The 27287-nt window shown below is 38.5% G+C and overlaps 3 protein-coding genes across 3 annotated transcripts; all 3 read right to left on the bottom strand.

Moving 5' to 3' along the window:
• Positions 1 to 13442: 13442 nt before the first annotated feature.
• Positions 13443 to 13817, bottom strand: LOC130676295 (E3 ubiquitin-protein ligase XIAP-like). Its single transcript, XM_057482447.1, has one exon. The coding sequence runs from the start codon at positions 13815 to 13817 to the stop codon at positions 13443 to 13445; it is 375 nt and encodes a 124-aa protein (XP_057338430.1).
• Positions 13818 to 21457: 7640 nt separating this feature from the next.
• Positions 21458 to 25219, bottom strand: LOC130676294 (uncharacterized). The gene has a single exon (XM_057482446.1). The coding sequence runs from the start codon at positions 25217 to 25219 to the stop codon at positions 21458 to 21460; it is 3762 nt and encodes a 1253-aa protein (XP_057338429.1).
• Positions 25220 to 25522: 303 nt separating this feature from the next.
• LOC130676293 (uncharacterized) lies at positions 25523 to 27070 on the bottom strand. The gene has a single exon (XM_057482445.1). It carries the CDS (start codon positions 27068 to 27070, stop codon positions 25523 to 25525), a length of 1548 nt encoding a protein of 515 aa, XP_057338428.1.
• Positions 27071 to 27287: the final 217 nt, after the last annotated feature.

Below are 27287 nucleotides of genomic sequence, written 5' to 3'. Positions count from 1 at the left end.
CGATAGAATTTATATGATCAAGGTATGATGGGATCATGTTTGTAATTGGTTGTGTTGTCAATAGTGAAAAATCGAATTCTGAAGACAGTGTCCAGTGTCCAATGACGCTTGCTTCCAAACTTAAACAAGCGATCTCTTTAGGTAAAAATTCACAATTATTGTTGAAAAAGCCGTTAATGTCCACTACAATATTCATCATGTTTCTAGACACAACTGCTCAGAAGTAAATTTACTTGGGTACTAACTTAAAAATTTTCACACCCGGCCTTTATACTCTTTTTTACTGCTAATTCAGCATTTTAACCGGTAAAATCAACAGATATTTGCCTGGAAGCATCTATTTCTATAACACTATCATACTCAGCATATACTATACAGTTGATCGTTGCTTCTAAAGCTTCAGCAAAGCGCACTTCTATTTTAACGCTACCATGACGTATCAAATTTCAGTGTGAATTACTGTTTGCGGACAAATCGGCTGTCAAATCAAAAGCGAATAAACAATGCCCTTTTGGGTAATCGAAGCGATCTATCGTATTACCATCATTTAGGAAATGCACACCTGTTCCAGAAAAAACAGTGTGGTAAGCATCTATATATTGACCACCGGCTGAAAAATCTGGTTGTAATGGTTTTGTAGGTATTTGGAGCCCATCGACATAAAGTGATAAATAGTTAATATTGAAATGTTGAAAATTAAAAGGATTCAAACTTTTATCACCGTTAAAGGTTTTGTTATTTACGAATCCTAGAATAACTCTTTTAGGTATTTGACCTAATATCACATTATCAATTGTTTCACCATGAACGCCGGTATGAATTGAAACGGCTTTTACCTCTACACGCGTTATAGGATATTTGCTGTTGTTTTAGTTAGAGCTCTTGCGTGTGCAAGTAAAAAACTCGGCGAAATTTTAGCTCGTCTCACAACTAAGCTAGCTTCTTGAATATGAAGAGTACAGTTTTGACTATCAGCACCACCCATAAGACAAAACGAATCACGAGATCATTTTCACGATCACAGACGCATCACGTCATTATTTTAGGTTAACTAACTCTTCGGAAGTGTAACGTTACTGACGATGTCCCGCTTTCAAATGGTATAGGTTTACCAAATTCGTTTCTTAGATCAATTTCAATCGTTGTAAATTGTGTGCGTGAAACGGGTATATAGCGGGTCGGTGAGAAATTGCTTATTTTTACGCTGCCGTAATTGTAGTGGTCAATATCAAGAGGTACAGGTCTTAGCAGCGGTGTCTGAACGTCACCGGTTATATAATTTTCACAAATATCCGAATATACGTAAATAGTACCTGGTAATGCAGCACTCAGAGTAGCAGGTTTGGTGGCTCTGTATGGTTTATTTTTTTCTACTATTTTTGGCGACGAGTCTTGTGGATTGAACCCTAAAATAACCTGCAGCCGCTCACTAATTTCTAGACCGTGTACTACATCCTCACCTGTACATACTTTATAAGCCGTAATATATCCACTTGAATCGTATTCGAATTTGATATGTTCAGAGAACTCTTTTTGTTTATGAATAGCCTCTAATAGTGCTTCAATAGATTTATACACGCCATAAGGTACATTACCTAAAATTACTTTGGATTCCCAATCTTCGGGAAGTCTTTCCTCTGTAGGACCTATATAATTAATTATACCTAAATAACTGTCTTCATTATCCTGTGTAATATGAAGAAAAGTCATAGGTGTTTGCATTTCTGTTAAACCAACTTCCCATTCACCAGGTAGTGTTATAGTATGTGATAATCTTGTAACAAATCTTGTAGTTGTGTTTTCAGGAAAATATAGCATACTACTGTTACTAGGTAGAACAACGTAAAAATTATCACGCACATTCGCCATTTTTACTGGACACGGGATAATTCTTCAGTATAAAAAATACCGTCTATCGCCTCGTTATTTAAATCTTTTAATAAATACACTATAGGTTGCCTGTATGCAGAGACAGACGCAATCTTAAAAATTTCTTTTGACCAACCACTTTCATATCCTTTCACGAACGGTGCTTTCGCTTTACTGATGCGTACCAATTCACCAGCATTATATTTAGGTTGTCGTACAGCTCTTTTAACATACCGTTTTTGTAAATTATGAAATGCCTCCTCAGCATTTTCTTTGTTAACCTCGTATGGAGCCATTTTTATGCTACTATGTTTCGCATGATTGTAGCTGTGAACAATTTTTTGTAGAACTTCAACGTATCTCTTTGAACGTGCGTGTGTGAAATACCGCCATAGTCTCTCTTTAAGAGTTCTGTTGAAACGCTCAACAACAGCCGCTTTAACATCAGGGTTTCTAACTGTTCTAAATATTATACTCTGTTTTGTTACGTTCCCGTAATATTTTATTGATTAAATTAAATTAATTATTTTGAATAAATTAATTTTTTGCAATGTAACCGAAATCGGTTACGATAAGAGAGTCGCCGTGGCTCGCGGGTAGTCAAAACAGATGACGATGCATGAGACTCGGGCCACGACGATTCTCTCACAGGGAACCTGAGATGCGGTGTCAACAATTTGTCAACTCTTTTGCTTTATTATATTTTTATAACGACAAAATAGTCAGTCCTTCGAGAGAGCTCATAGAGCTCGATCCTCTGCTCTCTATATAGTTAATAAACGTAATTAATTCTAAATTAATTCAACCTTATTTTGGGGTGCCAATTGGCACCCTAATATTTTCACCTACACTATGACCTATCCATTCACTATCCAAAATAAATAATTACAATAAAATAATCGACGACCAAGGCCCACCGGGGGTCTGTCGATACTCCAATGAGGCCAAACCTGAATTAAATTTAATAATTAAAAATTATTTTTATTTTTAATTAGTTTTGGGTAATTCTCAAAACGTAACAGTGGTGCTGTGACTAGGATCAGTGACCATTGTTTATAGACGATACAAATAATTATTAAATAATTAAAAATTAATATTGGGAATTATTCAAAACGTAACAGTTTCTTTAAAAGTTCTTGGAATAAGCTACCCAAAAATTCTTTACCCCTGTCTGTCTGTAATAATCGTGGTTTACGTGAACCTGCCCGTTTCAAAATTTTTTTAAAACCTTGTACAACACAAATATTTGATTTATTAATTACCGGTTCTACCCAAACGAACTTACTCAGTACATCAATAACAACCAATAAATAACCAATATTATTATTGTATGATGAAATATTGCGAACGTCAATTAAATCGGCCTCCCACACATCGTCGATTCTTGACACATTATAACATCTTCTTTCAAACCTGTGTCTGTTCATGCGGTGTGTATTGTAAGTTTCTTGTTTTTCCAACCATTTTTGAACACTCCTTTTTTTAAATAATTCCGATGTATGATCCGATTCAATACTCTTTTTTAAAGAATTAACACTACCAATAAAACCAGCAAAATGGGCGGGGTTATAGTAAGTTTTTTCTAATTTTTTAAATATTTGAACTTCACCCATTTTATTTTCTTGCATTGTGAAACACCTTTGCCGTGTTGATTATCCGAGTCTGGTGCGTATTCAGAAGACGTGTCTAAACGTAACTGAGTTTTATTTAATATTGTGTTGTTGATATTATCTTCAATGCTGGAGCTACTTTCTTCCGTAATTTTATTATTAGAGGACTGTCGTAATGAATTCCTTGGGGTTGATGCAGATATATCACGGGAGTGAAATAAATTATGATTTCCTATGTATTCACGAGGTACATGTGTTGTACGAAGAATCCTGGAAAACTGACGTTGACCAATAGCGTGTGTATTTTTCCTGTGTCGCATAGCGTGATTTATAAGATCAATAATATTTGACCCTATTATTGGCTCATTATTGATAGTTACTAAACCATTAGAATCCCATGATATAATATCATCAGGTAGCCTTTGTAACTTCTTTAGCAATAATTTTGCTTTATTTTGAAATTTAGACGGCACACTTTCAATAATTGTACTATTAATAGCTGAAAAATCCTTATCACCGGTTTTTTCAATAAGGGGTCTGTTTATTTCACTTAAAATATTTAAAAATTAATTATAATTAAATTTAAGTAAGGAGATGAGATGCTGGGATGCTTAATTGGCGGGATTTAGGTGTTGATATGTTAATATTAAAATAAATAGTTTTTAACACTTTAATTTATGTTTAATAGTAATTTTAAATTAATGATTTATTATATCATATACACTATCTACACTTCACTAAGACTTTGGGTATAAAAGGTGAGAAAAATGCTAAACGCGGTAACACGCGGTGAGGTGATATAAAGATGGCGGTTGGCGGCAAACCAACAACCACGAGGTGAGATGAAATTAATAAAGTTGATAATTATTTACGGTGATATGAAGTTAAATAATCACAAAATAATTAGTGAAAATTATTCACTTTTTAATTTATATTAAATATGAGATGATAACAGATAATAATCGCGAGATTGCAAAAGATTATAAATTTGGACAAAAAAACACGTGGCTTGTAGCGTCGGTGAGTTTTCAATAATGATGGCTTCGTCTTCTTCTTCATCCCCACTTGGATTAGTGGGCGGAGCTTGAGATGAGAATGGAACCGGTGGAGCCGCCTGCGCATGATAACGCGCCGACGCAACTCTATTTAACCGGCCTCAGAGTAGCGACGTGAAACGCAAGCGCGGGAGATTCGAACATTCTCCCCGCCTTCGCCAACTCGTTGGAGAAGATACTGATGAGATGGTTAGAGATGAGAATCTTCCTTTGCGGTTGAGATAGGTAACAGAACCAGCTTAGTGACTGGTCTGGTGAATGATGAGGTGGCAGTCTTGACAGTGACGACTCTGGTAAGACCATCACTACCAGGATGGAGATGACTAACTCTGGCAAGAGGCCATTTTGATGGTGGATACCTCTCGTCCACTATGAGAACCAATGAACCAAGCTTGATATCATGGTGTGATGTATGCCACTTTGAGATGGATTGGTGAGATTGCAGACATTCAGCAGACTAGCGTTCCGAGAAATACTGAAGTCTTTCTTGAATTCGTTGATAAAGTGAGAGACGAGATGTTGGTACACTGGTGAGACACGGTTCAGGTACTGTGTTGAGTGGTGCACCACGGATAAAATGACCCGGGGTGAGAGCTGAGATGTCCTCAGGGTCATCAGTAAGTGCACTGAGTGGCCTTGAGTTTAATAGGACTTCAACTTGAGTGAGGAATGTTGAGAAATCCTCATAGGTGAGAAGAAGGTCAGCAATGGTGCGTTGGAGATGATGTTTGACAGATTTCACAGCGGCTTCCCACTTGCCACCCATGTGTGGAGCACCAGGTGGATTAAAAATCCACTGCGTTCCGTCTGAGGTGAGAACTTGCTGGAGATGAGATGATTCGTTGAGTGCACCAGAGAGAAGTTGTTTTAGAATGACATCTGCCCCTTTGAAGTTCGTTCCACAGTCACTGAAAAGGGTTTTGCATTATGACACGCCGACTTGTGAACCTCCTGAATGCCTTGAGAAAGCCTTCTGCAGTGTAATCACTTACAGCTTCCAGGTGAATTGCAGAAGTTGAGAAGCATACAAAGACTGCAATCCAGCCTTTGTAGCAACGTGTACCTCGTCCTTGAAAGTATTTGAGCTGCACAGGCCCAGCGTAGTCTACGCCAGTGCTTTCAAAGACGAGTGATGGTGAGACTCGAGATGTAGGCAGTTGACCCATCAACTGTTGAGATCGCTGAGCTCTCTGTCTTACACAGACAACACAGCGTTGAATGTGAGATTTAATTGGGATTCTACCCCCAAATATCCAACACTTCTTGCGCACGGCAGCTAGCGTAAGTTGCGTACCTCCATGCATTGTGCGAGCATGCGCATCAGAGATGATGAGATGAGAGAGATGACAATTCTTTGGTAGTATGGGTGGATGCTTGCTGTCCGTGTCGAGATGAGAATTTTGCAGTCGTCCACCAACTCGTACAATATCCGTAGAATCGATGTAGGCGGTGAGACGTGAGAACGGATGAGATTTCAAAAACGGTTTGTTTTGAGATAACTGTGAAATCTCGTTCTTGAAATATTCTTGTTGAGTTATTTTGATCCAGAAGTACAAGGCTGAGTGTAAATCAGCTGGTGTTAGTGGTGAGATGTGAAGAGATGATGCAGGAATTTTCGTGAAGACTGCAACTGCGCGCTGAACAATTGCAGTGACTCTCAGCAATTTTGTGAGACTTGATGATGATTCAAGCAAGTCACCAAGTGGTAAACTTGGACTGGTGACTGCGAGATGAGATTGAGCGGATTTTCGTTCAGTGTCCACTTCAGGATCGTCTTGAGATGTAATAGTCCAAGAGCCCGTGAGTGCCAGACCTTCGGATTTTTATAAAAGCTGAAAATTTTTCTATGTGTGTCCCTAGTACAGGTAAGAATGATCCCCACCCATGAAGCTGAGGCAGCGGTGGCTTTGGCAGGTAACAGGTAACAAAGGTGTATAAAATTCCATCTCAAATTTATCATAAAATAAAACTGAATTTTTTTATATTTGATTCACAATAATGTCAAAACTCGCGTTGCTCATTGCCAGACAGTTAGTATGGTTGCAACCCTCTGCCGGACACCCTTAAACTATTATAATTTATAATTATACTTACGTTATATTATAAAACCTAAATTTTATATATAATTTTTTGGGGGACTATTAATCTATGTTTACATAATAGCCGGACAGTTTCGACGGTTCTATCATCTTGCCAGACGCATTCAAAGTGAGCAGTAGTTCGGAGAGCAAGGAGCGTATACAGTAACTAGTGCGAGTGAGACAGAGCGCTTGGTCTATTACGGCCCTTCACTGCGCATCCACTGTTATTAAGTTCAAATTGTGCAGTTTATTTTTTTTTTTAATCAGAAAATTTCATTAAATAAATTTTTACAGTTTGAATATCAAATATTTAAAACAATACTCAGTAAAATTGTTCTAATACAACTTCAATCATATCGAAACTGTAATAATTTTATTTACACTAATGCAAAAAATTAAAGGAGCAGAAAAATTTGGTGAAAAATGATCGTATCGAGATTTAAAAAAAAACATTTTACAGCTTGAAATCTCTAGTTTTGGTGCATTTTTTTCAAAATTTTTTAAAAGCTCCGGTTATTGCGCAAACATGAGAAATACCGCGAGACAAAAAATTAAAAAAATTTTTTTTTTTTCCGAAGAGCCCACGGACCGCAAAAAAATTTTTTCAACTAAACGAATGCATAGATCGTTTAGCAAATTTATTCAGCTTCAATTTGGTTTTTTTTTTAACCTCGTAGGACGATTTGTCGCAGAGATATCAGCCTTCAAACAGAAAATGATCCTTTTGGCTTTGATCATCGATATTTCAAATACCAATGATCGCACAGAAAGTTAAAGGGCGGCGTTGAAAACTGGATAAATTCTCTACAAGACCCTGTCATCATTTTTTGAAAAAAAAAAATTTTTTTTATTTTTAACATCCATTAGAAGTAAGCACAAAAAAATGACTTGAACGATTAATAATATGATAATAATATTATTTTTACAATACAAACACACAAGTTATGATATTCAATAAGAATAAGAAACATATGATCACTATGCAGGTTTCCAATTGTCGTCTTTCTATTTGCGCATGTGCGAATTTCAGGATAAATGCGACAGTAGGAGTATATGGAGAAAAAAGTATCACTATCTTTTTCTAACTCGAGTGAACGACGGTTGCTGATCCAACAGCTGATTTTTCGACATCGTTCTATAGTTTCGTCGAGCTATCGAGAGAAAGACCTATTTTACTCGCGCCACACGACGCTCGAATATTGAACTTTAAAGGCAGCAGTTATAAAAAAAAAGTTTCAATTTTTTTTTTCTTCGATTTTTTTTGTCATTTCCTTGCATTTGCTGAGTCACCAACGCAAAAATTTGAGGAAAGTCGAAAAAAAAAATTTTTTTCATTTTGGTAATGATTACACAATTAAAGGAACAAAACTTGCTTTTTGAATTGTTTAGCAAAAATTTGATCGATGATTCCCAAAAATCGGTTCGATGGATCAATTTCAAAATTTACAGGGGTCTTAGGGGTACATTAAGCTAAAAAAGTCCCTGGCAACATCATTTTTTTTATCGATATTTGCAGAGTAGCGGTTGATTTACTAAAAAACCAAAAAAAGTCATTTTTTTGTGCTTACTTCTAATGGATGTTAAAAATAAAAAAAATTTTTTTTTTCAAAAAATGATGACAGGGTCTTGTAGAGAATTTATTCCAGTTTTTAACGCCGCCCTTTAACTTTCTGTGCGATCATTGGTATTTGAAATATCGATGATCAAAGCCAAAAGGATCATTTTCTGTTTGAAGGCTGATATCTCTGCGACAAATCGTCCTACGAGGTTAAAAAAAAACCAAATTGAAGCTGAATAAATTTGCTAAACGATCTATGCATTCGTTTAGTTGAAAAAATTTTTTTGCGGTCCGTGGGCTCTTCGGAAAAAAAAAAATTTTTTTTAATTTTTTGTCTCGCGGTATTTCTCATGTTTGCGCAATAACCGGAGCTTTTAAAAAATTTTGAAAAAAATGCACCAAAACTAGAGATTTCAAGCTGTAAAATGTTTTTTTTTAAATCTCGATACGATCATTTTTCACCAAAATTTTCTGCTCCTTTAATTTTTTGCATTAGTGTAAACAAAATTATTACAGTTTCGATATGATTGAAGTTGTATTAGAACAATTTTACTGAGTATTGTTTTAAATATTTGATATTCAAACTGTAAAAATTTATTTAATGAAATTTTCTGATTAAAAAAAAAATAAACTGCACAATTTGAACTTAATAACAGTGGATGCGCCGTGAAGGGCCGTAATAGACCAAGCGCTCTCACTCGCACTAGTTACTGTATACGCTCCTTGCTCTCCGAACTACTGCTCACTTTGAATGCGTCTGGCAAGATGATAGAACCGTCGAAACTGTCCGGCTATTATGTAAACATAGATTAATAGTCCCCCAAAAAATTATATATAAAATTTAGGTTTTATAATATAACGTAAGTATAATTATAAATTATAATAGTTTAAGGGTGTCCGGCAGAGGGTTGCAACCATACTAACTGTCTGGCAATGAGCAACGCGAGTTTTGACATTATTATGAATCAAATATAAAAAAAATCAGTTTTATTTTATGATAAATTTGAGATGGAATTTTATACACCTTTGTTACCTGTTACCTGCCAAAGCCACCGCTGCCTTAGCTTCATGGGTGGGGATCATTCTTACCTGTACTAGGGACACACATAGAAAAATTTTCAGCTTTTATAAAAATCCGAAGGTCTGGCACTCACGGGCTCTTGCTCTATAAATTCTGGCCATTGGTGAGATGGCTCTAGTAACCAGGTTGGACCTGACCACCAGAGTTGATGAGATTGAAGTTGAGATGGAGTTAAGCCTCTGAAAGCACAGTCTGCAGGATTTTGTTTTCCTGAGATGAATTTCCAGTTGGCTACTGGTAGATTCTGTTGGATTGATTGAACTCTGTTTTTTACAAACTCTTTCCATTTACTTGGTTCTTGTTTGATCCAGGCAAGAGCCACTGCTGAGTCTGTCCAGAGATAAACTGGAACATCTTGAAGATTCAGAGTGGATTGCACATGAGAGATGAGTTCAGTGAGAAGTAGAGCTGCTGATAATTCGAGACGAGGAATGGTGAGACGTTTCAGTGGTGCAACTCGAGTCTTTGCACAGACAAGAGTGATTTTAGCTGGTGTGAGATGATGATGTGTCTTAATATAGACAGCAGCGGCCATGGCGTGCTGTGACGCATCAGAAAATCCATGTATCTCGATGTTCGAGGTATCTGATGAGATGTTTAACCAGCGAGGAATCTTAAGTTGTGATAATTCAGGTAATTCATCTCGGAATTTCTTCCAACGGTGAATTATCTGAGGTGAGAGTGAATCGTCCCATTCAATTTTTTCTAGCAATAGATCTTGCATCAAGATCTTGGCTTTGATGACAACAGGTGAGATGAGTCCCAGTGGATCAAATAACTGGGCTGTTTCAGACAGAATTGATCTTTTAGTGATGGCAGCTTTTTGAGATGTATGACCAGTGAATGTGAGATGATCTGGTTGACACTTCCAGGAAAGTCCAAGAATTTTGGATGTAGATTCGTTGAACTCGTGTGAATTTGAGATGATAGATGATGACAATTTGCTGAACTGAGGATGGTTGCTTTTCCACTTGGCTAGTGGAAAACAACCAGCAAGACATATTGCTTCCACTTGAGATGCGATGTTGTTGAGATGATTGACGTTATCAGCGCCTCCGCAGATATCATCCACGTAACTGCCTTTTTCAAAAGGTTCGACAGCTAGTGGATACTTATCTCCTTCATCGATGATCAGCTGTTTGAGAACACGGCCAGCAAGGTATGGTGCTGGACGCGTGCCGTATGTAACGGTGGTGAGATGATATGATTGAGGTTGATTGTCATCATCTACCCAGAGGATCCGTTGATAATCCCAATCATCTGGGTGAACATTGATTTGACGGAACATCTTTGTGATGTCCGTGGTGAAGATGAATTGGTGTCTTCTGACATACAGTAAGACATCAAAAATGTCAGACTGCAGTTTTGGACCCGTGTGAAGTGTGTCATTGAGTGAGATGCCTGAGGTTGTATTACTGGAGCCGTTGAAAACGACTCTCAGCTTAGTTGTGGTGCTTTCTTCCCGAAGAACACCGTGATGAGGTAGATAGTAGGTGATGTGAGATGATTGATATGTATCTGGGACCTTTTGCATGTGACCCATGGCCTCATACTCCGTGAGAAAGTCCTTGTATAGATGATTGAACTCAGGCTTCTGTGAGATGTTTTTTATTAGTCGATTTAAACACTTGGTGGCAATGTGTATTGAATGTCTAAGCTGCTGAGATGATGATTTAAATGGTAATCGCACGGTATATCTACCTGTGTGATCACGTGAGTGAGTTGATTGAAAGTGAGACTCACATTCAGCTTCTTCGACTGTGAGAGACTCGATGAGATGCGATGGAACTTCTTCAAGTTGCCAAAACTTGACTATTGAATCATGAAGTTGATCGTTGGATATGAGATGGTGTGATCTGTTTGGTGATTGTTGTGATTGAGATGATTCCACGAATGTTTCTTGATTGAAACAGCTGGCAGCTCAGCTGTAAGTTTATTGAGAATGTGTGCAGAGATGATGACACTATCATCGGTGTGAAGTGAGGTGAGAGAGATATTTACAGCTCCAGATGTACTTCCGGATGATACACTGCCAACTCCAACAATTGGAATTTGAGATGAAATGATGTCAAGTTGACAATTATTGACTATTGTCCGTGATATGAGAGTTAGTTCTGACCCAGGGTCGATGAGAAGGCGGATAATTTGTTGATGATCATCCGCGTAGTTGAGAATGGCCTTGGCAGTGGCCAGTAAGACACTGGGTCGTGATATTGCTCTTGAGATGTCATGCGAGTGGTTTATTTGTACTGAGTTGAGTGCTGCTGATTGAGATGATAACTTGACATCATTGATGTCAACTTTTGTTGAACTTGAGGTGAGGTGAGAGTTGGTTGTCAAGCGTTTGAGATGAGCTGAGAGTGAGAAACACAAACGAGGTGAGATTGTAATTGAATTCAGAGAGATGATGCAAGATAAGTTTAAGCGATGATATGCGGCCCATTTGTAATGCCAGTTTATTCTAAACGGCAGCCATTTTCGGAATTGAGATGTACGTAGTAGCTGTAATTGAAGTGATATGAGAAACACAAAACAGAAACTAGTAATTAAATAATAAACCAGAACAAACTGACAGTAGCTGGTGATGACTTGTGTTGAGATGCAGCGACGTGAGTTGAGTAAGTTGAGATGATATACGTACAAAAAAAAACACTAGTCACTTCACAAAGTGTAATTCGCACTGATGTGTCCCTTAGCACTTTTTCCACCAATGCAGTACCACGTCCAGGGTACTCAGCAATGCACTGGTGTTGAACTGACTTTGATATGCACTTTTTTTGAGATGATCAATTCACTGTTTTTTAACGCCAATTAAGCTATCCGGCTCGAAGGACCAATGTTTATTTTACTTAAAATATTTAAAAATTAATTATAATTAAATTTAAGTAAGGAGATGAGATGCTGGGATGCTTAATTGGCGGGATTTAGGTGTTGATATGTTAATATTAAAATAAATAGTTTTCAACACTTTAATTTATGTTTAATAGTAATTTTAAATTAATGATTTATTATATTATATACACTATATACACTTCACTAAGACTTTGGGTATAAAAGGTGAGAAAAATGCTAAACGCGGTAACACGCGGTGAGGTGATATAAAGATGGCGGTTGGCGGCAAACCAACAACCACGAGGTGAGATGAAATTAATAAAGTTGATAATTATTTACGGTGATATGAAGTTAAATAATCACAAAATAATTAGTGAAAATTATTCACTTTTTAATTTATATTAAATATGAGATGATAACAGATAATAATCGCGAGATTGCAAAAGATTATAAATTTGGACAAAAAAACACGTGGCTTGTAGCGTCGGTGAGTTTTCAATAATGATGGCTTCGTCTTCTTCTTCATCCCCACTTGGATTAGTGGGCGGAGCTTGAGATGAGAATGGGACCGGTGGAGCCGCCTGCGCATGATAACGCGCCGACGCAACTCTATTTAACCGGCCTCAGAGTAGCGACGTGAAACGCAAGCGCGGGAGATTCGAACAGGGTCTTTTACTATGATGATATAAACTATTTTCACTGACCGGTTTAAATTTGTCAGCGTCTATTAGTCTTAAATACTTTTCTAACACTTGTGAATAAGCAGACCATTTTGCGCGATCGTCTGAATATGTATCAGAGTATAGTATCCGATACATTTCACTATCCAGCCTCGATAGAGTTGTTCCTGTAGTTTGTATACTTTGCTTTTTCGGTGTAGACACATCCGCTAAATTTTCACTCGCACTTGTTACAGTATCGGCGGTAATAACTGTTTTTTCAGGAACCAGCACCATTTTACGTGCATACTCCATTTTAATTAGATATAAGATTGGATAATAAGGTGCCGAGTATAGGAGCTAAAAAAAGCGGTAAAAAACCACCTTTTTGAACAATTATTTTCTTTTTCTGTTGCAGGTTACTGTTAGGTGAAGCTAATTTTCTCAAAACTTGTGCGTGACGTTTTAGTTTTTGTTTTTCTTGTTGTTTCAAATCAACAGTACCTTGTAAGATGTTTAAAGCACACTCACAAATACACCTTATTAACGCTATATCGGCCTTACGTAAAACCGTTTGTCTCTGTTCTTTAGGCATAGAGCATATAGCCTGTAATACAACTAATTTTTTTTTCCCGAGAGGTAACTTCTTTGCCATTACGATTCGACTATTGTTTGTAATATTACGGTGTATATTGCTTTAGCCACTTGAATACGGTACGGCTCCAGGTCTAAACTCATCACCGTAACGTGGCCGATATGTGTTTTGCTCTACGGGCGACACTGTACTGAGATCCACGTCTTCTGGCACATTACCACAAGGCACGTTGCGAATAAAACGACAATTTGATTGCCAGCGCCTATGATCGCTCACGGGGTTGTCGGTTTGAAGCCAATGACATATTACTATACCACACTCAAAACATTTAACACTATCACCTTCTCCCGTATAATAGAAACCGGCATTTGCTAGTTTTTCTGGAGATACCGTTGGCTCGGGCCATTGCGAATAACTTTGTATTCTTAACGCTTCTGAACGATAACCAATGCTGTTATACAGAGTAGTTAAAGCCATTATACAAATTATTACTTATTTAGTTTTTTTAGGAACATATACAATCTGATATTTATCGTCAGGAAAAATACACGTTCGGAAACGAAAATTTTCAGGTGTTGCCTGTTTCAAATCAAATAGAAGATAGCCGTGCGGCTTAACTGTAGCATCATAATATATTTCTTGCAAAAAAAGAGGATTTTCTGGACACACTTGTCGTGCTAAATGTTGTATTTGTGACCGATCTCTAGGATTTTTAAAAATCACTAAATAGTTTGAATTTAATGAAATATCTCTCTGACTACGGCCTTGATGGAATATATTTTGCGTAATAAATATTACACTAATATTTTTATGATGACTACCTTTCGTAAAAAGATCAACAACGGTATTATTTCCGGCTTCACGCATCAGATCATCAATAATAATTAATTTAGCATTATTATCAGAACTATAATCGTTATTATTAGGTAAACCTTCACGAAATTCAATTTTTTCAAAGTTAGGATATTCTTCATATGTTGGTTGCCACTCAGCATAGTAAAATATTATTCTTGAAAATTTAGTATCACTCATTTGTTGTAAGTATTGCATAAATTTTTTTACGAAAACTGGTTTGCCACAACCGGTTGGACCGCAAATAATTGAAGTCCATGGATGTTTCCAGCACGGGTCCATTACACAGATTATGGCAGGGTTGTTGTGGTAGTGATATTTAAAATTTATATGAAGGGTTTTGAGCGCTCTTTGATAATCCAATTACGTAAACTTACAGCTTGATTTAAAGAACAGTTCCAATTTTTAGCTGTACAACACTGCTTTAGAGAATGATGTAGAGAACACTGTGTTTTAGTATTTTTCTTTAAAAAATTAAAGTTTGGACATTCAGCAGCATCCTCTTCTAAATTTATTATTTCTCTTTTTAATAGCTGCTCGAGATATTTTGTTTTGATTTGTCCACGTACATAAATAAACCGCGCTTTTTCAGAGTAACAGGTTAAAATAGACGCGATTTTCGAAAAAATAACGGAGCCTTTACACCATTTTATGCCGTGTACATTACGCGTGATAAAATCATTTTTCCGTTTAGCCTCTATTGTTAGTTTATTATACGGAAAAGGTGGTTTTATTACCCAGTGATCCTGTATAACTGTGTCGATACTAACCACGCTAATTTCCTCTACACAAAAGTTGTCATAATTATCAAATAGTCCTTGAACATCAATAACAATATCCATTACTTTATAAAGTTATTATACTTTTAACTATTGTCTTTATAAATACTGAATAACGAGTAATCATGAAACACAACTGAGTAAAATATTTTTTGATCTAAAAACTTATATAGGTTGAACCATAATTACCAATACAAAGTAAATTATAAAAATATTTTACTGCTGATGCCACACATTTATTTATTCATGAAGTATACAAAAACTTCAACACATTTTTATATACGTTTATTTATAAAATATACAAAACTAATACATTTTCATATACATATACATACATAATACTTAATATAGAAATAATATATCGAATTTCAAGCAGACTATATATATTTATAATTATTTTATCATATTGCTTATAACGTTAAATAACCGAATGGTAAAGACCGATGTTCATTAGTAAGCCTACGCTTTTTATATTGCAGCTTTGTTGTCTTTGATTCTTTACGCGTTACTACATCATGAAAAAGCGTACGTCTTATAGCGTCAAACTTAACTATAATAGGTTCAGTATTATCACCTAATATGAAAGACCTGATTGTATTATAATTGATTTTTTGACTGTTTTCAAAATTTAACGTTATCCCTTTAACTTTGCACACCTCGCTAGTACTGTCATCTGTTTTACGGACAATGTAGACATAAAATTTAGGACCGCCTGTTACGAATGATGATATATAACTACCAGGTCCATAAGATTCTAGCTCATCGGTTAAATCGCCTAAGAATTTACCTGTTGGGGGTTCGTATTGATTATCTTTAGAAATGTAAATACAAGAATCTGTATCGCAATATAATACACGTTCACCCAAGTTTTCTAAATAACTATATAACTTTAGGCGAGCTTGGGCTGTTGTATACGCAGCTATAACAACATTCGTTGTAGGTGAAGCTGTTACACTATCCGCGCAATTTATATAATTTAGATATATTGTTTTATCATTTACCGGTAGAAACCCCGTGATTTCAATCTGGCTATCTGTTAACATCTCCATTAATCGAGCTCTAGTAGTGATAATTTCAGTTTGTGGTAAATTTTCCCGTTGTCCAAATTTTCCCCATAATGAATTCAAACTCAGTTTAGCTACAGCTCGTAAGCCCTCATTTTTCGTAATTTTTTCTTTGTCTAGTTTTACACCTTCAGCTTTTTCATATTCAGCAATATAAGCATCTTTTTCTTGCTCAGTAATACAATCTTTAGGGTACCCGCTTGATTCTGTTTTAATTTTCAAAAACATATTTATATCATCAGTAAATAAACCCTCTGACCCATTTTCCGGATTATGTTGTGCTATTTCATACTGCCATATCTCATGTACTTTAATGATAATATATCCTTTACTTATTGCTTTACGTATTTCATCAACTACCCATGTGCCTGTAAACGCTCTAAGGCTATCCTCATCGTGATCACAATCATGTTGATTTAAAGATAAAGCGCATGTATAACACAAGGCAAAGATAAGCCTACTATGAAGTTTACATGGTAATACGGGATGATAAAGGTCGCGTGGAGCCAAAATTGTGCATTTTACAAGACCATCGATATCAGATAGATCCTTATTCTCTTTAATAAGTTGCAAGCATTCATCACCCGTAAAAATTTTAGGGTGACCTATAGGAAATTTACCTGTCTTACAAATATACGGATAAAGTGAGCAAACATCAACATATTTTATTATAACAACAAACGGTATTCTTTGCAACGTGCGGCATTGATAATTTGACAACCTAGTTCGTATTCTTTTAATATCAACCATGAAATAGCTTTAATAGATTGTGTTGACCGCCACCTATAACACCCATTAGGTGGTAAAATAGCTATCGTATCAGGCTTAAGAAAATTTCGTCTAAATATTTTTGAAACTGTTGATGCTATTGTGGTGCATTCAGCAAACGGGCAAACATTACCGCATTTTATAAACAATTCCCGAAACGACATACAAGCTCGGCGTAAAACCGTAACGTCTGTTTGGCAATAAAACTTGAACTCTTGTTGGAAATTGAAAATATAATTTGCTTGTTTTTTTTCATTATACCGTGTCACGAAACAATCACGCTCGGTGTTGGGCATTGTATCCGGTGCATAATATTTTATATCAGGCATAGGGCCTATATAATTTACATTTTCAGGTGTATTAAAAAAGTGTGGAAAAAACCCTTTTTCTATTTCTCCAGCAAATCCGAAAGTTTTAGGTAAGTTACGTAAGGGCATGTGCAAATAATTTAAGCTATCTAAAAATATAGTATTCTCCAAAGTCATCACGATAATTTTAGTACCGTTTAGTATTAATTTAGGTAAACGAGCTTTGTTACGTTCTAACATACACCGTAAAATAAACTGTCCGTCGAAGCTACCAGCATTGTGCGCAATACAAATTACTTTTGTAAAACCGTTATAAGTTTGTAATGATAACTTAATAAGTTCTTCAACAGGATTTTTATCAAAAAGGAATTCACGTTGACCACAAAAATTGCAAATATCTGAAACATCTTTATCATCACAACAATAAGAACAAGTTTTTTGTACGACACATAAATTAGGAATGTGAAGATATGTATCACGAGAGCCTTTAACGCGGGTATGCTGCTGTGTCTCAAAATCATAAAATAAAAATACAACTTTTCGTAACTTTTTTACCATTAATGGTGACATATAACAATAGTGATTAATAGGTCTTTTACTGTTACATACTCTACTAAATACGATATTACATTCGTGCGGATTTGCACTGCCCAAACGTGTTAGACGGCAGCATACAGTACAGATTTTTACTGTTTCACAGACGCTGGTATCTTTACTTTTCCCTCGTAAATTACTAGAACCCTTAACAAGGTGGTTTTCAAAACATTTGTTATTTGAAAACCACCTATTGCATAATGTACAAATGCGTTTACATACATAATTACAAACAGGTATTTGTTTACAACGAGGGCATCTTTTAGAACATCTATGTTCCGAACCCCTTGTATAACCTATATTACATAAATTACAAAACATTTTACTACCTATAGCCCCTGTTAAATTTACAATTGGTTGAAAATGTTGTGAATCTTCGTAGTATAATATATATATAACATGTTGTATACAGCCAAAAGTTAATTGAACAGTTTCGCGCCCGTCAAATATAGGTTTGTTACCTTTACCTAGAGTTAAAAATTCATAAATTACAATAGCTATACCCAACCGCTCAAAATATTTTTGAAAAGTCAAGACGTGTTCGATACCACAACCCTTACTAGAAATTTTAACACCCGCTTTATGAACCAAAGACAACGCTTCCTTTTTTTGTAGGGTACATCTATTATCGGTGATTGATTTCCATTTCCGATGTAACGTACCTGTACGTATTTCACCTCTTTCAACGTAGGCCCGACCAACTACTAATGACCGCGGTAAACATAAATTGTCGTTATTATTGATAGGAATTATAGATTTTTTGTAAATATATTGATGCGTTAAAAGTTTTCGACCTGTGCCTTCAATACCATCTACAGTAGAGACTGTAATGACTAATTGATCGTCTGTTGTGATAGTACCGGCACTTTGTGCTACGTTACTTAGTAATAAGCCTAAATCGTCAGGCGTATATGCGTTAGCTTGCTTAAAACGAGACCATACGGGTCCTGACGTGAATTTATCGCTGTTGATTGTAAACCCCACATAATCATGACCTCTACATTTCGAGGTAATGTGCGTTATAATGTCTCTCAAACCACCTTCAAGCCATTGAACTTTATTGGTATTTGTAGGTGGTTGTAAGATACGAATAACGCTCTCCACCCCTTTTGCGCCGAATTTTTTAAAATGTTTAGAGTGTTCTTTTTCAATAATAAAACGCTGGCCGGGTGGCTCAACACTCCAAAAATTATTCTCTTCAGAACGTTGTGAGAGTGCTTGTTGATTAGCTGCTTGGATTTTCAAACGTGCCCTTCTTGTTAAAACACCGCCTCGTTGATCACCTGTAAAAATATTATAAATACATCTTTAACTATAAAAATCAAAATACCTGTTTGGCTTACTTGTTTTAAAATTTATTCTTCTACATGACCGGCGTTAAGGTATGCGTTAACAAAATCTACGGAAATAATAGATATTGGTCTAATGAAATAGGGTATCAGTTTAAAAATTTAATTTACCTGTTAAGGATTGAGGTTCACTATTCTCCGTTTCAGAATCAGAAGAGACATCCATACTGGCTTCAGCTATTACGCGGAGTCTATATTCTTGCTCTTCTTGGCTTGTTTGTTCACCAATACCGAAATTTTTCATATAAAATTCATCTTCTTCAGGTATTAATTGTGCAAGAGAGTCAATATCCTCATTTTCCATTTCATTTTCATTTTCAGCATTGCATGTATCGCATGATAAAACAGAAAGAACGTCATTGTCATCATTACCATCATTATCGCTGTCTATTATCTCCGGAATATATTCAACAGATATGTGGTTTCCTCGATCAACGTGTACCCAACCAGTTTGATCCTTTATTTCGCGGGGTAGTATTACTGAAAAGGTTTTTTTCGAACACTCGAGCCAATTACCGTCATCTTCGCGTTGTTGATAAGAAGTGGAGGGTTGAGGCTATAAAAATTTGTTGTAAAATAATTTAAATCATTCGGGCATGTTAAAATACCATTCTAACGTACCTCTATGTTGAAAGAAGAAGGAGCAGTACCCGATGCAGCAGTAGACGATTCAGCAGCTTTTGCATCATCATCATTATTTATGGTGTTGTTGTCATTATTAGAAAGAGCAGCTAAAATATCTTCTTTACAATGTTGGTCTATAATATAAAGATAAACATTCAGCACAATAGTTTTTGAAACAGCTAAACTAATTATTAAAATTTGTGATATTCAAATGTATAGCCGTACATACCATAAGCAGTCATCAATTTAGAAAGCCTTTTAGCCCCCTTTCTTTTACTATTTCTTAAACAACCACACACAGTATGCATAATTTTAGCACTTGAAAAAATCAAACCATTTTCATAAGCATCACTTATTATACCGGCAGGCGTAAATAAAATGATACGTTTTAATAACAATAACACGGTTTCTTCTGAAAGATATTGCCATACTTTTAAACGGTCGTCCGGAAACGCCACTGTTAATTCAGGCTTATTATTACGTATAAACACCACTAATTGTATAAGCTCATCATAGAGGTATTTATTGATTGATGTCATTTTTAAATTAATTACACGTTTACGTTGTTATTGATAGTTCTTTAGACCTTAGTTTACTCTGTCATGTACGAATGTAAAATGACAATGTAAAATATTAACTTAAAAACTACATTAAATATTTAGTTTGCTGGATCGGGATGGTGAAAGAAATAAGAAGTCACTGATTTGGTGTATTGTCCATATTTAATAAAAATAAATCACAGATAATAGCGTAGAGTACAAGAGTCGATCACGAGTTCATATTAGAGCACTTATTGAACATTATTCGATTGCATTTGAGTTTAATTGAGTTTTATATAAATTGCATGGCACCGTACACATGAACATTATATTATATACATATAGAGCGTAGTTGAAGATCGAGTTTGTTGAGTTTAATGAATACGAGTTTATAAATTTACACGGCACCATACACGTGAATTAATTTATACAAAAGAGCGCAATAAAGAGTAAATTATTAACAATTAATGATTTACAAATATCATCAATAGTTCGAGTATACATTTTTGTCACAATTAATTTTGATACGCGACATTGAGAACGAGTAAGAGCCGAGTATGAACTTAATAGATGCTTTGCGAGCCGAGTCTGAACGTATAATAATTACTTTGCAGTCACAAATAAAATTTGATATTGATTTTTGAGATTAAGATTACTGGATGACTGAATGATGACATCAGTCACACCAGTTGACATCATGTCCAAGTAAATAGTTATTCGATGAGTAATGAAAGTAAATATAATTAAGAATAATTATTTGTGGCTGCAAAGTCACGTGATTGCGAGCATATGTATATATAGATATATAACCGGCATGTTAATTTGACACGTGGTCAACACAAAATGATCACAGATTTTATAAATTAAATTGAGAATGAAAATAAAAAATATAGATGAATAATAATACCTGATGAGTTTGCGAGTGGTAATCAAAATTAATTAATTAACTGAGCACGATAATTAACACGATGTAATTAGAATAATAATACTGACAGCACGTGGTGTTCTATGCCATGTGTTGTAGAATAATGCCAGTTGCCGCGTAGCTGGCTATCGAGTTGAAATTCCGAGTATCAGAGGGCGCGTCGATAGCAGCACCTCTGGTATAGTAGAGCGTCGAGTTATCAAATGTTCTGGCGCGAACATTTGAAATTTACGCAACATTCCGCCCGCCATCAGGAACAGAGTTGCTGATTATGATCTTGAGTACCTGATGATTGGTGAGTAGATTGCCGTTGAGTTAGGCATCTGGTTCTGGAGCAAGTGGTAAGAGTGCGAGCTTGGCAATTGGACGAGTGAGAGTACCAGTGGCTGTTTGAATGGTTACCACTCGAGTGAGGTTGTCCTTCCCTGGATGGAGTGCAGTCACTTTCGCGAGTGGCCATCGAGTTGGTGGAGTTCGTTCATCAGTGAGAAGGACTAGTGAGCCGAGTTTGATATCATTGCGAGCATGATGCCACTTGGTTCGAGCCAGATGACGTTGAATGTAACTGGTAGACCAGTGATTCCAAAAATGCTGGACACGTTGCTGAATGAACTGCCAGCGAGAGAGTCTTGATACTTCTGTATCCATGAGTGAAGGTTCAGGGATTGCAACGATTGGTCTCCCAATGAGAAAATGACCTGGAGTGAGCGATGAAGGATCCTGAGGATCGTCGGATAAAGCCTCCAATGGTCTCGAGTTCAAAATTCCCTCCACTTGCGTTAGAAGAGTCGTAAGTTCTTCAAACGTGAAGGCTGATTCTCCGAGTGTGCGAGTTAGGTGATGTTTCACTGATTTCACTGCGGCTTCCCATTTACCACCCATATGGGGAGCAGCAGGAGGATTGAAATGCCATGTGATTTGATGCACAGTGGCCCAATCGAGTAGAGCATGAGATTCTTGAGTGCCTTGAGTGAAGAGCCGCTTGAGTTCCGAGTACGCGCCTTGGAATGTCGTTCCACAGTCGCTGTAGAGTGCTGTACATATCCCTCGACGGTGAATAAACCGTCGGAGAGCTGCTATAAAACCTGATGATGAGTAGTCGCTGACAAGGTCGACGTGAACTGCTGATGTGGTCAGACAGACAAGCACACAGATCCAGCCCTTGTATATCCTGGATCCTCGACCTTTCCATGATTTTATTGATACTGGACCAGCGTAATCGACTCCAGTGTGAGAAAATGGTGGCGCTGGAGTGACACGTTGAGTTGGGAGTTGTCCCATTAATTGCTGAGCGCGAACACATCGATGACGAGCACAGACGAGACATTTGAGTATGTGTGAACGTACTGGTTGACGTCCACCAATGATCCAGTATCGGAGTCGAGTATGAGCGAGTGTGAGTTGAGTACCACCATGCATGGTACGCTGATGGGCATCAGAGATGACGAGTCGAGTTAGAGCAGCATCACGAGGTAGAATTGCAGGATGCTTCTGTTGATCTGAGTTTGGAGCATTTTCCAATCTCCCCCCTACTCGGATGATGCCATCCGTGTCTTGATAAGCCACCAACCGAGCAAATGGGTGATCCTTTGGCCATGATGCTTGTTTTTCGAGTAATTGGAGTTCAGAGTAGAAGTGAGTACGTTGAGTTTCCTTGATGCAGAACTGGAGTGCGAGGTTGATTTCAGTTGATGTGAGTGGACGAGCGAGAGTCGAGTGTGGTATGCGTTTGATTATATCGCGTACCCTCCCACAGATTGCTGTAACTCTGAGCATACGCAATAGTGGGATTGGACGTTCCATTAGCGTCCAAGACGAGTTGAGTGGTTGAGCCGAAACATAGAGTGATTTGACTGGACGTTCTTCCAGGTGAGTAACTGCATCTTTATGAATAGGACTGGTTGGCCAGGACGGCGAGTCTTCGAGCAACCATGATGGGCCAGACCACCATAGTTGATGAGTTTTAAGCTGACTGGTTGTCAAGCCTCGAGTTGCACAATCTGCTGGATTGTCAGTGCCAGGGACAAACTTCCAGTGGCCATCTGGAATTAGTTCTTGAATAAATGACACCCTATTCCTGACAAAGTCTTTCCAGCGAGACGGGTGCGAGTGTATCCACGTGAGCGTGATTGATGAATCGGTCCAAAGATATGTTGGCACATGCGAGTAGTTGAGTGTAGTCTGGCAGTGTTTGACGAGTTTTGCCAACATGTGAGCCGCGGTGAGTTCCAAGCGTGGAATCGTTAGGGGTTTCAACGGTGCCACCTTGGTTTTAGAGCAAAGCAGCGTAACCTTTGCCCTCTGAGTTCGAGTTGTTGGTAGGACCTTGATAAATACTGCCGCAGCCATCGCCAATTGCGAGGCATCGGAGAATCCATGGATTTCTAGAGCCGAGTTCGTGGACGAGTGGATCCATCTGGGAATCTTGATGATATGAATCATATCGAGTTGAGTTTTGAATGAAGTCCATTTCTGTCGTAATTCTGCAGACAATGGAGTGTCCCAGCCGAGTTTTACAAGCCAAAGTTCCTGCATGAACATTTTGGCTTGAATTATGAGTGGTGATAGGAATCCCAGTGGATCAAAGATCTGAGCAATCTCTGATAGAATTGCACGCTTCGTGCATGGTTGAGTTGAGCATGGTGGCGAGTGTTTGAAAGAGAATTGATCCTTGTTTGAAGACCAGTACATCCCAAGAATTTTGGTGCTGACTTCTGGATCCTCTATTTTATATTGTGTAATCGCTTCCGCACGATTGAGCTGAAGTAGTTTGCGATGATTGCTTGCCCATTTGGTGAGTGGGAATCCGCCCGCCTTGCACAGACCCTCGATGTCATTTGCAACTGCTTGCAATGACTCGAGATCATCTGCGCCTCCGGAAATGTCGTCGACATACCGACCTTTAGTGAGTGGATCGATTGCGAGTGGGAATCTATGTCCTTCATCTTCGACCAATTGGAGCAGGGCTCGAACAGCAAGAAATGGAGCTGATTTAGTCCCATAAGTAACTGTGGTGAGTTTGAAGGGGATGATGTTTCCTTCCTTATCAAACCAGAGTATTTGTTGCAGGCCTTGGTCCTTTTCGTGAACCAAAATCTGTCGATACATTTTGGTAACATCTGTGATGAAGATGAACCGGTGTTGTCGCGAGCTGATGAGTACGTCGAAGATGTTAACGAGTAATTTTGGCCCGGTATGCATGATGTCGTTGAGTGAGAGTCCTGAACTGATTGGTTTTGAGCCGTTGAAGACCACACGGATCTTGAAGTTGTTGTTGTCCTCCTTCAGTACCCCATGGTGGGGTAGGAAGTATTGAATTGATGATGTAGATGATGCCGCAGGCACCATGTGCTTGAGTTCGAGATACTCTGCCATGAAGTTCATGTAGAGTGTTTTGAGCCGAGCATCATGATCAAGTCGTCGCATGAGCTGTTGTAAGCAGCGACGAGCTGCTGTGTATGAGTTCCCCAGCTGTTGCGGGTCTGATATCAATGGCAGTCTGACGATGTATCTGCCAGAACTGTCTCGAGTGTGAGTGTCCCGGAAGTGAGCTTCACAAGCCTCTTCTTCGGGAGTTAATGAGCGTAGTTGAGTTGAACTGACCTCTTCCTGGAGCCAGAACCGAGTTAATAAGTCTTGAAGATCTTGATCATGATGATTGGAGACAGCATGATGAATTCTCAGTGGTTTGTTGAGCCGAGCTTGGACTGGACCAATGAGAATCCAGCCAAAAATTGTATTCTGGGCGAGTAATCCAGGAGATTTGCACTTGATGATCTCGCCAGTGATGACCTGGCCGTAGTAATCAGCTCCAAGGATGACATCCGTTGGACCTGGGGTTCCAAACTCTGGATCTGCAAGCGTGAGATGCGAGTACTGTGCCAAGTCAGTATCTAGGACTTGGTCAGATGGTAATTGAGCAGTTAAACCACTGAGGATGTGAGCCTTTACTGTGAGTGATTGATCCGAGTGGTATGAGCGCAGAGTGAGAGTTGCACATCCCCTGGTATGGCCAGCTTTAGCTGCACCTATCCCTAGGATGGTAAGGTGTGATCGAGCACGAGAAATATTGAGCATTCTTACCAATGAATCTGAAACAAAGGATATCTCAGAACCGGTATCTAAGAGAATGCGTATTGGATGAGTACTTAACTTGGTCACTACGTAGACTTGACAAGTCGCTAGTAACGTAGCGTAATGATGAGTTTGAGTACAACCAGTTGTTGAGTTCTGAGTGGGCGAGTGATGAGTACGAGTGCTGCGATCATGAGTATGTTGAGCTTGAGTGTGGGCAAGAGTGTTGTTTGAGTGCGGTGAGCTTGTAGTAGGCGAGTGCGAGTGCGTGTCGAGTGCTTGAGTGTCGTGCGGAAGCGCAAATTCTTATTGAGTTTGAGCAGGAGCACCTTGAGTTTGCGTTGCAGGGATTCCTGGGTGAATCATTGAGTGGTGCTGTTCCTGACACACTCTGCAACGGAATGGTGATTTGCATGCCTCTACTCGATGATGTCCAAGGCAGTTTGGGCACAATCTGGCTTGGATCACCAGCTGAGTGCGTTGTTGGTTGGTAAGCTTGCCAAATTGATCACATCTGACCAAATAATGGTCACCTTGGCACAGGTCACACGGATACTGTGCTTTGGTCTCCACTTTGTGTTGAGCGCTTGCTGGTGTTGATGTTCCAGCCGGTTTTGGAGCCGAAGATGTTGCCACATGAGCGTAAGAGTTCTTCTGGGCTTTGGAGCTTGAGTGCGAGTGCGAGTGACTGGATTCGTGATGGTCACCAGCCTTGGCAGTACTTTCTTCGTACCTTTCTTGAGCACGAGCACGCTCTGTCAGGAATTGACGTAGCCGGTTGAGTTTTGGGAATTCAACAGAGGCTCCCAATGATAGTTCCCAAGCCTCACGAGTTGAGCGGTCGAGTTTTGAGATGATGATGTGAGTGAGCAGGTAGCAGTCCCCATCCTGGAGATTGACCTTTTGAGCCAAGAGCGCATTGATCGCCTCGTGGGTCTGATCAATCAGCGAGTAAAGTTGTTTTGACGAGCGCGAGGTGAGTGCTGGAAGATTGACCAGCTTGTCGAGCTGAGCACCGATGAGTAAGCGAGGTACATCATACCGTTTACAAATGGCACCCCAGGCGAGTGAGAAGCTCTCGTTGCACATGGGTGTGTTGGCGATTGCTTGAGCTGCTTGACCTGTAAGGTATGTCTTCAGGTAGTGAAGACGTTCGACGTCCTCCAGGCCAGCACGATTGATTACCACGGACTTAAACATGTCCCTGAACTCTGGCCACTTGGCATAGTCGCCAGAGAATGGAGTGATGTTGAGTGGAGCGAGATTGACGCTGCTCTGTGAGCGTTGAGTCGAGTTCTGAACTTGAGTTGGTTGAGCTGGAGTGTCGAGTTCGTGGATGAGTGTAGATAGGCGAGTGCGAGCTCCCAGGTAAGACCGGTATGTTACATCAAAGATGCCATCTTTGATGTACGAGTGTTGGAGGAAGTCCTCCGTTGCGTTGGATGCCAGGTAGTCGTGGATAACGGAGAACTCCTGCCACTCCTGGGTGAGTACGTCGAGTCGAGCCTTGAGTGATGCTGCACCTGCCGCAGCGGTGAGTGCTGAAGCACGAGTTTCAATGTCAGAGATCAGCCTCAATCTGGACAGTTGACTGCTGATCCTGAGTTCGAGTTCGCATCCCTTGGCGGACTTCCTGCGAGTACGCTTCTTGGGATCTTGAGTGTCGAGTGCCTTGCGAGTCTCCGCATCAGTGATGTCGGAGTCGCTGGGATTACCAGGTAGATTTGGTAGGATCCCAGTTGGCGTGGTCGAGTGCTCATCACTTCCGGTGATGACGACGGTTGGAGTGAGTGGGAGAGAGGGAGAATCGTCCTTGGGCGCTCCATCTCCCTTCGAGTTCTTTTCATCAGCCATTGAATCTGATGAATAATTGTAGGATTAGAATTTATACGAGTATGAAAACACGAGTTTTTTTCTGTGATCACTTTTACGCGGTTTTCACCATCCGATCCGGCTCGAAGGACCATAATGTAAAATATTAACTTAAAAACTACATTAAATATTTAGTTTGCTGGATCGGGATGGTGAAAGAAATAAGAAGTCACTGATTTGGTGTATTGTCCATATTTAA

This window comes from Microplitis mediator, chromosome 10 (genome assembly GCF_029852145.1).
Source record: "Microplitis mediator isolate UGA2020A chromosome 10, iyMicMedi2.1, whole genome shotgun sequence".
In the NCBI taxonomy this organism is placed as follows: domain Eukaryota; kingdom Metazoa; phylum Arthropoda; class Insecta; order Hymenoptera; family Braconidae; genus Microplitis; species Microplitis mediator.
The sequence above is the reverse complement of the archived record's forward strand: the minus strand, read 5'-3'. Positions and strand labels throughout refer to the sequence as shown.